Source organism: Mustelus asterias, unplaced genomic scaffold, assembly GCF_964213995.1.
Source record: "Mustelus asterias unplaced genomic scaffold, sMusAst1.hap1.1 HAP1_SCAFFOLD_293, whole genome shotgun sequence".
NCBI lineage: Eukaryota > Metazoa > Chordata > Chondrichthyes > Carcharhiniformes > Triakidae > Mustelus > Mustelus asterias.
Window position 1 is genome coordinate 128,486 of NW_027590258.1, and position 14,678 is coordinate 143,163.

A 14,678-nucleotide genomic window follows, 5' to 3' on the forward strand; every position below is an offset into this window, starting at 1 on the left:
AGGGAATTAGGGGTTATGGGGATCAGGCGGGTAAGTGGAACTGATCCACTTCAGATCAGCCATGATCTTATTGAATGGCGGGGCAGGCTCGAGGGGCTAGATGGCCTACTCCTGCTCCTATTTCTTATGTTCTTTTTCTTATGTTCTTATGAAAGGAAGGAAAATGTCCCACAAAAACAAAATACTGCTGATGCTGGAAATCTGAAATAAAAACAGAAAATGCTGGAAATATTTGATTTGATTTATTATTGTCACATGTATTAGTATACAGTGAAAAGTATTGTTTCTTGCGCGCTATACACACAAAACATACCGTTCATAGAGAAGGAAAGGAGAGAGTACAGAATGTAGTGTTACAGTCATAGCTAGGGTGTAGAGAAAAATCAATTTAATGCAAGGTAGGTCCATTCAAAAGTCTGATCGCCTCGGACACTCAATACTCAGCTCGCCTGACAGCATCTGTGGAGAGAGACGGAATCAGGTCATAGAGTCAGAGTCATAGAGGTTTACAGCATGGAAACAGGCCCTTTGGCCCAACTTGTCCATGCCGCCCTTTTTTTTTTAAACCCCTAAACTAATCCCAATTGCCCGCATTTGGCCCATATCCCTCTATACCCTTCGTACCCATGTAACTATCTAAATGCTTTTTAAAAGATAAAATTGTACACGCCTCCACTACTACCTCTGGCAGCTTGTTCCAGACACTCACCACCCTGTGTGTGAAAAAATTGCCCCTCTGGACACTTTTGTATCTCTCCTCTCTCACCTTAAACCTATGCCCTCTAGTTTTAGACTCCCCTACCTTTGGGAAAAGATAATGACTATCTACCTTGTCTATGCCCCTCATTATTTTATAGACCTCTATAAGGTCACCCCTTAACCTCCTACGCTCCAGAGAAAAAAGTCCCAGTCTATTCAGCCTCTCCTTATAACTCAATCCATCAAGTCCCGGTAGCATCCTAGTAAATCTTTTCTGCACTCTTTCTAGTTTAATAATATCCTTTCTATAATAGGGTGACCAGAATTGCACACAGTATTCCAAGTGTGGCCTACCAATGTCTTGCACAACTTCAACAAGACGTCCCAACTCCTGTATTCAATGTTCTGACTGATGAAACCAAGCATGCCGAATGCCTTCTTCACCACTCTGTCCACCTGTGACTCCACTTTCAAGGAGCTATGAACATTTACCCCGACCTCTCTTTGTTCTGTAACTCTCCCCAACGCCCTACCATTAACTGAGTAAGTCCTGCCCTGGTTCAATCTACCAAAATGCATCACCTCGCATTTGTCTAAATTAAACTCCATCTGCCATTCGTCAGCCCACTGGCCCAATTGATCAAGATCCCGTTGCAACTGGAGATAACTTTCTTCACTGTCCACTATGCCACCAATCATGGTGTCATCTGCAAACTTACTAACCATACCCCCCTATATTCTCATCCAAATCATTAATATAAATGACAAATAACAGTGGGCCCAGCACTGATCCCTGAGGCACACCGCTGGTCACAGGCCTCCAGTTTGAAAAACAACTCTCTACAACCACCCTCTGGCTTCTGTCAAGAAACCAATTTTGTATCCATTTAGATACCTCATCCTGGATCCCATGAGATTTAACTTTATGCACCAACCTACCATGTGGTACCTTGTCAAAGACCTTGCTAAAGTCCATGTAGACAACATCAACTGCACTGCCCTCATCTACCTTCTTGGTACCCCTTCAAAAAACTCAATTAAATTTGTGAGACATGATTTTCCACTCACAAAGCCATGCTGACTGTCCCTATTCAGTCCTTGCATCTCTAAATGCCTGTAGATCCTGTCTCTCAAAATACCTTCCAACAATTTACCCACCACAGATGTGAGGATCACTGGCTCGTGATGACCTTTCATTAGAGAGTCTGAAGTAGGTTTCAGGATTATTAGTACAAATGTTCCAATAAGCATGGACACTTTTCAGTTGGATTACAGTATGTGGGGGGTGGGGTGGACGATAAACGTGAGTTCAACTTTAGCGTTAAGTTCCAAAATGTAATTAAAATATGATCCTCGCGCAGTTTCAGAGGTAAAATGCATTTTGCTCCACCGTCCAGTATGGCAACGGATGTCTTATGTGCCTCATGTGATATCGAGTCCCACTGGCTTCAATGGAACTCGGTACCAATTCGGGGGAATAACAGTTTCAGAAATATAACATTGTAATTCACATTTGTAATGGTCATTCACTTTGTTATTTATAATGAAATGTTATTTCACATTCGTATCAAAATTTAACTATCTGGGGAAGTTTGACCATTTTATGCGTTCATACAAAACGTTGGGAAAGTATCTGTTTCTATGCTGGCGGCGTTTTGGCTGCAAAGTCGCCAGACTTTGAACCATAAAAGCAATTTATTAAGAGAAAACAATAGGATTATCGTCCTAACTGCCTGGACAGTAATGTGGTAGGACAAATTGCCTGCCCTTTATAGAATATGCATCATTTGCATTTAATTGATGAAGATCAGGTGGGTTATTTCATCTACGCTGCCACATTACATCACAGACCATAAAGGAGAAATTTAAACTCCACACTTGTCTTTATTTAATAGTTACGATTGATTTTCACCATTAAATGTTAATCATATACACAAACGGTTGCCTTATTTACAGCTTTAAATCAGTGCCAATCTGAACGCTAACCTGAAGTGACCAAATTCTGATGAAAAGTCCTAATATAATAATCTTTCTCAGTTGCTGAATGACCTCTTGCCTATTTGCATATTTAAAAACCGCGCTCTATACATTTTAATCAGTCTCGAAAAATTGAAGACTTTGGGACTGATTTAATTACAACTTCGTTGTGTAAAGTCAACCAATTGACTGAATCAATCCAGTGCATCACTTTCCTTCCACTGTGATTTTGCAGCGCATTGGAGTTCCATCTTTCTGCACTGGTCTAAAGTTAAAGTTTATTTATTAGTGTCACAAGTAGGCTTACATTGACACTGCAATAAAGTTACTGTGAAAATACCTTAGTCGCCACACTCCGGCACCTGTTCGGGTACACTGAGGGAGAATTTAGCATGGCCAATGCATCTATCCAGCACGTCTTTCGGACTGTGGGAGGAAACCAGAGCACCCGGAGGAAACTCATGCAGACACGGGAGAACATGCAGACCCTACATAGACAATGACCCAAACTGGGAATCGAACATGGGTCCCTGGTGCTGTGAGGCAGCAGTGCGAACCACTATGCCTCCGTGCCGCCCTTAATCACCAAAAGGAGACAGAAATGTTCAATTCCTTAATAACGTCTTTATTTAATAGTAAACATTAAAAAGATCTTAGCTATGAATATAGATCATCAAACCAAGTTGTAAAATATACCTTGATGGTCAAAGATATACAATTGATCCAAAGTAGCATCAATTTTTATTTGAAAAATGTACCTCCCCTTAACCTTGCCCTCTGCTAAAATTCCATTTATTCCCTGTGTTTGCCTGCTAACCAAGAATGTCCCATTGAAAACTAATGAATAGGTTTTAAGTGCTTTGATGTGAGGAGGTCCAACTGGGCACTTTACAGCCTCTGTCCTCAACATTGAGTTCAACAATTTTAGTTCATAACCTCTGCCCCCATTTCGCTTTGTGCTTTATTTTTGGTTCTGTTTCTCTCATTCCTTCATTTTCTTTGTGTTTGGATGGCTGTGTCCTGTCATTTACATCTCACCCACTGTTTGTTCACTGTGTTGATTCCTGGAACGAAGGGGTTTATTCTATGAGGAGAGGTCAGGCTGTATCCATTTGGAGTTTAGGAGAATGAGAGCTGATTACATTGAAACATATCAGATCCAGAGAGGACTCAGCAGGGTGGATGCTGTAAAGATGTTTCCCTTGTGGGGAAAAAAATCCTATCTGGTTCACTAATGCCCTCTTAGGGAAGGAAATCTGCCATCCTTACCTGGTCTGGCCTACATGTGACTCCAGAGCCACAGAATGTGGTTGACTCTCAACTGCCCTTGGGCAACTAGGGATAGGCAATAAATGCTGGCCAGCCAGCGACACCCATGTCCCATGAATGAATAAAAAAAAGCAGAACTAAAGCGGCAGAGTGCAGAGTATTGCTGCCTCAAAGCACCAGGAACCCAGATGCAAACCCAGCCTTGGGTGACTGTGGAGTTTTCACATTCTCCCCGTGTATCTGTGGGTTTCCTCCCACAGTCCAAAGATGTGCAGGTTAGGTGGATTAGCCATGATAAATTGCCCCTTAGTGCCCCAAAATGTGTGTAGGCTAGATGAATTAGTCATGGTAAATGTGCGGGATAATGGGGATAGGGCTTGGGTAAGTTGCAGATTGAATGGGCAGAATGGCCTCCTTCTGCAGTATAGGAATTCTATAATTCTTGGGGACAGTTTAGAAATAGGGGTCTCCCATTTAAGATGGGGAGCATCTTTTTTTCTCAAGAGGGTCGTGAATCTATAGAACTTCCCAGAAAGTGGTGGAGACAAGGTTAGTGAATAATTTTAAGACTGAGTTGGATAGATTCTTGATTGACAGAGGAGTCAAAGGGTATTGGGGATAGAAGGAAAGTGGAGTTTAGGGCACAATCAGACCTGCCATGATCTTAATGAATGGTGGAATTGGCCTGAGGGGTTGAATAGCCTACTCTTGCTCCTAATTCATGTTTCTTGTCCCATTACTTCTTCCTTGGTCTTTTGTATCATGAAACCATTTGTCATTTAATCTGTCCTGCTCTCCACCTGACTGTAGACCTTCCCTTTTTTGTTCTTTTCATGCTCCCTTTCTCTTACTCATTTCTAACTTTCCTCAGCTCTGATGAAAAGTCAGAGACCGTTTCCCCACAGATGCTGCCAGACCTGCTGGGCGTTTCCAATCTCTTCCATTTCTTTTATTGGATCTGCTTTTATTTCATCTGCTGCCATTGAGAGTATGGAAGGGAATTTCTGCAGCAGATGGGCTGAGGCTGCTGGATGTGGAAATGTGCATGGAAACTGATGCTATGTAGACACATGATGTTGCCAAGCAGCAGCTTGTGTTTGAAGAAGAGGGGGGCAAAGATGGATCCATGGGGAACTCCAGAGGCAACAGTGAAGGGGAAAGCAGAGAAACCATTGTTACAGATGTGCTGACTACAATTGGTTAAGTGAACTGGTGAAACCAAATATGAGCAGTCCCAGTAAAAATGGACATGGAAAAAAAACATTAGGAGAGGTGGGGGTGTTTAAACTGTATTGCAGGAGGCAAATATGGAAGGACAGTGATTATTCTGTTGGCAGTCCAAGGGGGCAATGGTAGGTGGAGGAAGTGGGACTGGAAATAATTAGCTCACTATACAAAATTAAGCAACTGCCATCAGTATGCGTCCTGTATAAATAAGACAGGGACCATTTTGGGTTGCTTTAGGCTACAATTATTACCATCCTTTCTGTATCAATGCGAAGTGGTTCTGAGTGTGCATCAGTCCAAACGTGGCAGCACAACACCGGCATCAGGCTTGCTTTTGACTGCACAAGATCCCATCTGGGTGCTTATCTTGCACTTGAGATTCTTAGCAGGTGGAACTTTAACTCCACTTCAGTGTGAATACAATTTCAAGTATTCAAAGGTCCTTTATGCCAGTTATAAATATATCATCTTTCTTCACACTGAGTCAATGGATATTGAAAATATTGAAAAATGAATTAGAGAGTTTTATGCACATTAACTCGGCACTCCTCTTGTAGGTAGGATACAAATAATAGCAAGGCACAGCCTGTATTGTAACTCCAGTTCTGCTTGCGTTTTGCATTTTTAAGTTGATAATATATTTTGCAAGACAGCTGCTTGCATTGTTGGCTCCCCACGCACAAGTTTCATGCAGCACATTCTAATATCAGATTGTACCAGATTGGCTAAGCCTGGTGGGGATCTTCATGGTGGATGGCCTAAATGAATCTGGCAGGTTTACCATCAACCACCAAAGTAAAATAGATCAATCTGAAAGGTTAACTGTTTCCTTTCACAGATCCTGCCTGATAGGCTTAGTGTTTTCCATTTCATAGGTTTACCTTTGAATTCCAGCAAGCAGTGCAAGACCAGTATGTAAAAAAAAACAATGGTGCTTCGAGGTCTTGCATGGTATGAATACAGATTTACCAGATTTATTTCAGTAATTTTGTATATATGTATCCTGTGTGTGAACCAGGTGCACAGACAAAATATTCTTTAATATCTTTATTTTGCACAGGATTCCTGCAAAATAACCGCATGTTCAATAACATTTTCCCGTCCGGGGCGGGGGGGGGGGGGGGGGGAAGAGAGAGAGAGAGAGAGAACAGGACAATTTTTGCCTAGTGTACCTTTTAAATGTACAAGATTGCTCCATGGCAGTTATCACCTCATAATTCCTCCCTCTGAATTAGCACCAGCTTTTCAGATATCTTCATTTATGAGTTTCAATAAATAATTCCACATTTAGCTTTGGCAAACTGATCAAAAACTTGGGTTTCTAAGTATATATTTTAGGCGAGTATCAATGATACTGCTATGATTAAATTATTGATGCAAAATTGTAAAGCTTCGGTTTGAATAGTTTGATACAGGTATTGGGAACAGGAGGCCATTCAGCCCCTCAGTTAGTCCATGACTGATCTGTACCTCAACCCCATGCACCCACCTTTGATTCCTATTACCCAAAACATTTATTGTCCCCCAGTCTTAAAAGCTTCAGTTGACCCAGAATCCAGCATTATCTGTGGAAGAGTTTAACTTTCACAAAGCTTTGTGTGAAGAGGTGCTTTCTGATTTAATTCCTGAATGGTCTGGCTAATTTTAAGGTTATGCCCCCAGCCATGGAAATATTTTTCTTTTATCTACCCTATCAAATCCTCTTATCTTAAACAACTTCCAAATGTTTTTTTTTATAAAAAGGTTTATACAACGACCTCAATCAACATATTTTCTCCGTTTTAGACTTTGAATGCCATGAAATTCTCAATGAAAGCTGCTGGCTGGTTGTGTGTCTGTGAAGAGTGCAGTAATACCCTTGCTGCCTTGCAGCCTCTCTCAGCGGGGAAGCCGGAGGGTCTCCTGCCTCAGGCGAAACATATGTTACTTTCAAACTGATTAATACGAGTTTATTTTGGAGCAATAATTATCAAATGTCTATTAATCACCTCTGTGCACATGAGCACCACTGAATAAAGATCACCTCATTGAGACAGAGGCACAAAAAAAAACAAAGGAACAGGTGAACAGGCAGAGAAGAGAATTTTGTTACATCTCACCGTATCAGCAATTGTGTCAAGTTGTCATTCTGCTGAGCTGCTTAAAATCAATTTAATGCAAATATAAACTGGAAAAATAAGAGTTTTGTTTCACATTTTTAAAACCACAAAAACTTTAGTACATGTCCACTCCAATTAGCCACGTTAATTGGATACAGTAGATTCACACAACAGTGACCGTTCCTTTAGTGACAGGTTCAAGCCACAAGGCTAGCTGCTAAAGACTCAATTTATCAGAGTAAAATGCTAGGACTTTCAACAGATGAAATAATGGAGCATTTCAAAGAAGAGGGAAGGAACGGAACAGCCTGATAGAAACCATGATTCTTACTAACTGAAATAAAGCAGCCTTGGTGTAAATTATTGCAAAGTCCACGGTCTTAGCAATGGGAGGAGTTTAAGAGGGTCATGGGGTTAATGATGAATTATGAAAAGCTATGCTAATAGACAGGACAAAGCAGCAATAAAATCCTGACTGCTGTGTCCTATGGATATGGGCAGCTGAAATTGTGGTCGTTGGTTCAGTTTAAAAAATATGGCAAAAACATTATAGCTTCAACTATAAATGAACAACCTTCAGTTATACTGCAGTCTTATCAGCAAGTCTCAAATATACTGCATTATCACCAGTAATGAAAATTAGTGGGAGATCCAAAGCTCCACATTTTCCACTTTCAAAATGATAGTTCACAAAAGAAAGACCTAAATCCCTGAGCTATGGGCGGCATTGTGGCACAGTGGTTAGCACTGCTGCCTCTCAGCGCAGTGACCCGGATTCGATTCCCAGCTTGGGTCACACTCTGTGCGAGTCTGCACGTTCTCCCAGTGTCTGCATGAGTTTCCTCCGGGTGCTCTGATTTCCTCCCACAGTCCAAAAGACGTGCTCGTTAGCTACACTGACCATGCTAAATTTTCCCTGTGTACCCAAACAGGTGCTGGAGTGTGGCAACTAGGAGACTTACACAGTATCATTGCAGTGTTAATGTAAGCCGACTTGTGACACTAATAAATAAACTTAAAACTTACATGACGATTTTGTCATGACCCAATGAATGTTAGGATTACTCCAGTTCTGCATGTAGATTTACATGAAATGATAATCTTCATATTAGTAATGTAGAAAAATCACAGTCTAAAGATTGGCTTTTGACCCCTGACTCAGGGAATAATTTCACTTTACTACTTATAGGCCACATAAAGCTGTTGAGGCCAACCTCAAGACCTTACGCAAATTAGTGGTGAACTGCAGCATTAGCTGACCATGATTGTGAAAATCTTTCAATAATGACTGAATTTGCTCATGGATGTATGTGATGCAATCAATAATCTGATTCTGATTAATATTCTATTGTAATGACAAATCAGAGGGATCACAGCACAGGAGGAGGCCATTTGGTCGGTCATGTCTGTGCTGGCACTTTGCAATGAATAACTTCGTTCAGAAAATAAGAATGAAGTAAAATTTATTTGCAAGAATTCGGCACATTTCTATTAATTAGCAGAACAAAAAAAAACAAGTGTGCAACATTTTATGAATTCAGCTAATAGAAAACAGGTGTCCAGAGCTTCGATGTGGGTTAGACCACTGCAAACTGGGGAAATTGGGACCGGACAACACCCTTCTATCCAGACACCGAGCTTTCCAAATTTAAATAAAAATTCTCTTGCCTAATGTGGCGAGTTTCAGTTTCAAAAGTTTTTTTCTGATTGTATGAAAATGGTTTCCAGTTGCTTACCTAAATATCTGTGATAATGGTAGAATATGATAACATTTTTCAAATACATTTGGGATGAGTTTTATACAAGTCAATGTTCAGCATGAAACATTACTGTGGCCCACATCAAATGATCAGGCACCCCCAGGTCAAGTATGACTGCATGGATCAGATAGAAAGTTTGTATTGCTGCAACGACACTTAACACAAGAAATGTGGATTTGCTCATAAAATGAGCTGAATAAAGTATCCCTCCCTTTTTCTACTTTCAAGGTTCATATTTGCTCATTTTGGGGCGGCACGGTAGCAGTGGTTAGCACTGCTGCTTCACAGCTCCAGGGTCTCAGGTTCGATTCCCGGCTCGGGTCACTGTCTGTGTGGAGTTTGCACATTCTCCTCGTGTCTGCGTGGGTTTCCTCCGGGTGCTCCGGTTTCCTCCCACAGTCCAAAGATGTGCGGGTTAGGTTGATTGGCCAGGTTAAAAATTACCCCTTAGAATCCTGAGATGCGTAGGTTAGAGGGATTAGCGGGTAAATATGTGGGGGTAGGGCCTGGGTGGGATTGTGGTCGGTGCAGACTCGATGGGCCGAATGGCCTCCTTCTGCACTGTAGGGTTTCTATGTTTCTATATGGCTAATTAATATTGTACCAATATAAATGTGAACTATATGCAAGTTTGCGAGAACCACATTTTCAAATAAAACTTATTAAAACAAGTTCAAACTTAGTGTGAATCTCAGCCTTTATTCTGAGCTCATATACACAAACTTCAGAAAGTAAAAAACAAAAAAATATGCCCAAGAGTGAAATTATAAATCTGCCACAGAAATCTGCTCCATATCATGAACACCGTTGTTATCAATGATCCGAACAGTGAAGGAGGGAAGATTCAGAATAAATCGTTTTTGAATCTGAGAAAAAAAACCAAATATAAGTGAATTCAATAAACTAACATTTCAGTTAATGAGGATAACATTTGAGGCATTTATCCTGCACAGGTTCATCAGAGAAATAATTTAAATAGAAAATGTTTGATAAACTCAGCAGGTCTCACAGCATCTGTGGAGTGAAAAAAATGTTTAGAGACCGTATGACCTTCTGTAGAAGGGTCAGATGGACTTGAAATGTTAACTGTTGTTTCACCACAGATGCTGGCAGACCTGCTGAGCTTATCCAGCATTTTCTGTTTTTATTTCAGTTTTCCAGCTTCCGTGTAGTTTGCTTTTACTTGAGGGAAATAATTTGCTATTGCAATCTGTAAAGTTAGAGAGTAACAGGACACAGGTTCATACTTGCTACTCCTAATGTCAGCTGATTTAAAAAGCTGAGGACACTATAAATGTAATTCTTTTAAAGCAGGAACTTTCCTTTTATGCCTCATACAGATACTCTAGAAAATTTGTTTATAGCAGAAATACAGCTAAACTCTAAGAGGCGTTCAGGTCAGGTGGAAACCCACATTCCCACTCAATGGTGCCAGAGAACACTTGCATAAAACGAAGGGTGAACACATTGTTCCTTTCTTGGATGCCTATCAACAGCAGATGAATTTCGAAACTCAGTAACTGCCAAGCAGCACTCTTTAAAAGAAAACAAAATCTTGCTCTGTGATGAACACACCTACTGCTGCGTGATTAGAAAGCAGCAGTACAAGGGAAATGTCGGGGCCAGACTTTCATATTCTCATCTGCTGATGTCGTGTGAGAAAGTATAAACATATGCATCCATTTTCAGAAATCCCACAGCTGAATACTGTTCCTTGTATTGAACAAATTTTCCTAGACAATTTTGTTCAGATTTGGACCTCACCTCTTGCAAGCACTTCTTCAAGAGCTCCACTGCCTCTTCGCGTGTGAGATCTGCAAACACACATTGTTTCAATTTTTGAAGTCTTCTCAAATAAAAACAACCCCCCGCCCCACAAAATTAAATAAAGTCCAGACTTGAAAACAGAAGTTATCTGACTCACAGCTGAATACAGTCCATATGTAAAGCAGGGTTCTTAAACAGAGTCAGTCCCACTCAAGCCACAAGCTGGAATGAATCAATTAGTTTTTGGAAATTGAAGCGCATCAGAATCCGCCTCCTTTTCCTGGTCCGAACTCAGGAAAAGGACAGGCACCTCAGATTCAATTTATTACAAACAGTGTGAAAATGAGCTCCATCTGCAGATGCCGGCTGCAGTTAGCGCACTTCTTTCACCAGCCTCCTGCTGAGCACTAGATTCATCAATGCGTGTGACACGTGCTTTTTACTTCTAAGAGTACAGACCTGTGCTTCCTCTACTATTACTATCTGTGATACAGTCAATGCCACTCAAAACACAGTGAGAGCAAGTATATTCATTGTGCGCTTAAAATAGCTCAAAAATAAACTGCAGTTTTTAAATCCTTTAAACACTACTATTTGTTTCAAATGGAGTGCAAAAACATGAACTTGGGTAGTTAGAAGTCCAGTCAAAGTACAATTCTTGTGATTCCAAAATTCTGTTTAATTGAACAAAATCTTTTCTGTATATTTTATTAGCCAATACAATTGTTTTGGTCACATGGTATGTACATTCACTAAGCTAAAAGATACTTTTTAATTTGAGGTTGGTGTAGGATTTTAGCTCATTAACATTTTAAAAAGTGTTTTGGAATTTACAAAGCAAGATGAAAATGTAATATCAAGGGATTGGAAATTGCATACAAGAGGGTACTGCAGCAGAAGAAGAAAATGCAAAGAGTATATTTTAAATTTGCTCTTTCTCCCCAAAAAGCAACCTTCTACGCTCCTTAACGCAAAGATATCTAAACGTCAGCCTCAACTGAACTGTATTTTGGTAAAAATTAAATTCAAACAACTGATGGCAACCAATTCACTAAAACATTAACCAAATGATTAATTTCGTCCCAAATTAAATAACAGTTTAAGTATTGCTAAGTTATTTGGTACATAAAGTTAATTTCCATCAGTTTTTCACAGCTGGTTTCAGGAAATGTATATCGGATGCTCCAGAGGAAAAAGTTTGCTTCTTACTAGAGTCTCTTTGGACCAGTTCAAAGTTAACGGTGTCTGAGAGCAGCTTGGTCATTCAATATTAAAACCAGGAATAAATCTGGACACAAATCAATAAGCCAAAGTAGTAGTACTCGGATTGTCTTGTTGCATCAAAGAGCAAAAATTGACCAAAGCGGAGTATGTAAATAAGAGACTGAAGGAACATCAGTGACTGAAAGTGGCAAAATGCAAATATAAACAAGACAACTGTGCAATATTGCAGTGTAAATCTAGGCTTTCACGTGGTCTGAATGCCATTCTCAGATGCAGAGTAGCTGGGAAATAGGAAATAGGGCAAGCACATGAGAATCTGCATCATGACGCCAAGGTTCTTTCCACCACAAATTACACCCACCTGGTTTGTAGTATCGGTCCAAGATACTGAGAGTCAGAAACGCTCCATATCCATGAGCGGCAAAAGGGGCTTTAGCCAGAGCTGCCAGGTAGTCCATGTAGTACAGTGCAGGGCCCTCGTGCTCATCGCAGCCAGCTAAAAGCATATTCACATGGTAGGGTGTCTACAAAGTAAAATGGGTTAGACTCATGAGGAGGGTAATCACCACTCAAAAACAAACTGACAACTCTTCCGATAAACAGCGCTTTTTAATTCTGTCAATAAATTCTGAATGCATTTCTTGTGTCCTGCCTCATGATGAGCATTTGAAAGCAGTTGAAATTAACTAAAATGGTGAGGATTACTATGATTTATTATCCGACAGATTAGATGGTGGCCAAAACCAAGACACTGTTGTACTACCAAATAACCACCCACTTCAATTAAGCAGATGAATTGAAACTGTTATACAAGTACCCATTGCTGGCTTAAAATATCAATGACATTCCTTACCTGTGAACATTTTGATATGTATATACTTATTGTTTCTTTGATCCGAATTTTTTTTATATGTTCAGTTCTTGAATATTTTGATACCGTATTATTATTTAGGCATAAATAAATAAAATTGAAGCACTGATTTTCCTTTGATACGTGTCAATGTCTGGCAAACATATACCTAATTTCCTGTTAATTCATTGATGGAGGTTAATTCTTATATTGAAGCTGACTCATGACAATTTAAAAAAAATACAACTAATATGAAGATTAACAAATACCTAGCATTTAGAACAGTTTGGAACCCTTTTGTTGATAGTCACTTCAGTTTGAGCACAAACTGTGCTTTAATATCTGGTCTCACATTTTCTGGAAGAATGTTTTTTTATTCTATTTAAAAGATGGATTAGGAGCAAACTGATAACATGGCCCAGATTAACGCAAAATACTGTGGATGCTGGAATCTGAAACAAAAATAGAAAATGCTGAAAAATCTCAAGAGGTCTGACAGCATCTGTGCAGAGAATAGAGCTAACATTTCGAGTCACGGTCATCTTGCCCCATAGATGCTGTCAGACCTGCTGAGATTTCCCAGCATTTTATGTGAAGGGCCCAGAGTTGTTTTAGACATGTATATTGACAAATGGGCACAGCTACTTTTATACCTAAAAATCAGAAAGCAACAATCTCATGCTTATAGAACTGAGTCTCAATACACAGTTGTTTTGCATTTGTCCTTGCTATTTTCCTCCCGTCAAACGGCTGATGGTGGACAACAGGAACATGGATAACTTGGGTTTGCCAGTAATTAACAGTGGGGTTGTATCGCCAGTAGCGTAACTGAACAATGCATTTTATGCAGAACCATAGTTACACTGCATTTTGCAAAAGACAATATATGAATGATGGTTAAATAAATAATCTTTGAAGTTTAAGGCACTGTCAATTGAAACTCAAAGATTGAAAAGAGTTGCTGTTATATCCAAATCCTATTGCATTATCGGTGCATCAGTTTTGGGACAGTTTTATTTCTAATGAATTTATTATCAGTCACAGACAACTTTAAATAAAAAAAGCTTCAAAACTGAGCTGCTGAACATATTCAGTTTAAAAAAAAACACCTTTTCATTGTCAATTCTTTAACAAATGCAAGATTTATTAGGCTCGGTTAAAGAAAAAACACTAGTTACTAAAAGTTAGCAAGCAAACTGTGTGAAATGACACAGACGTGGTAACCAAGCTAACAGAGTTTAATAAAGAAATTTAAAAAACAAATAGGAAAAAAGAGGCAGGTTACTGACGAGATTCTCTGCGACATCTGGTGAAACAAGCTCACAGTTCGGGCAGAGAGCAGAGAGTGAGGAAGTATCCTACTGAGCAGCGGAGCGGGAGCGTTAATCTCATATTGGACCTCTTCCAAACCCCAGCAGCCATAATTAAATCTTTAGAAACTTGCACCACAGCCGGCACAACTTGAGAAAGAATAAAATACTGAAGAGGGAACTCTCACTGACTGACTTCCTGACCAATTGCAATGAAACAATTCAACGCTGCAACAAACACCCAACCTGTGCCAACCTATACCTCCTTATTTATTTAACTCAGTAATCAAACCTTTGCTTAAAACAAAACAACGGCACATTAGATCTTTATCCACTGCCTTTTTTGAAGGAAGAGAAAGGGAGAAGAAATATATATCATAAGCTCAAGTTCAGGGAAAAACAATTGATTGATGACAGATATCTGCAGCCGCTGGTTCACCTTTGAACAGAAGGTAATGATGAAAGGTTTGAAGCATTGGTTGATATCGGCAGAAGA

General features: G+C 39.9%; 1 protein-coding gene across 1 annotated transcript in view; it reads right to left on the minus strand.

The window, feature by feature from the left end:
* Nucleotides 1-9,715: 9,715 nt before the first annotated feature.
* psmb2 (proteasome 20S subunit beta 2) overlaps nt 9,716-14,678 on the minus strand; it is a 33,834-nt gene continuing 28,871 nt past the window's right edge. The window contains exons 4-6 of the mRNA XM_078204263.1: nt 12,384-12,546; nt 10,796-10,845; nt 9,716-9,897 (exon numbers count right to left, since the gene is read on the minus strand). Of these exons, the coding sequence (XP_078060389.1) occupies nt 9,796-9,897; nt 10,796-10,845; nt 12,384-12,546 (315 nt within the window). The 3' untranslated portion in view covers nt 9,716-9,795. The remainder of the gene's footprint in view (nt 9,898-10,795; nt 10,846-12,383; nt 12,547-14,678) is intronic.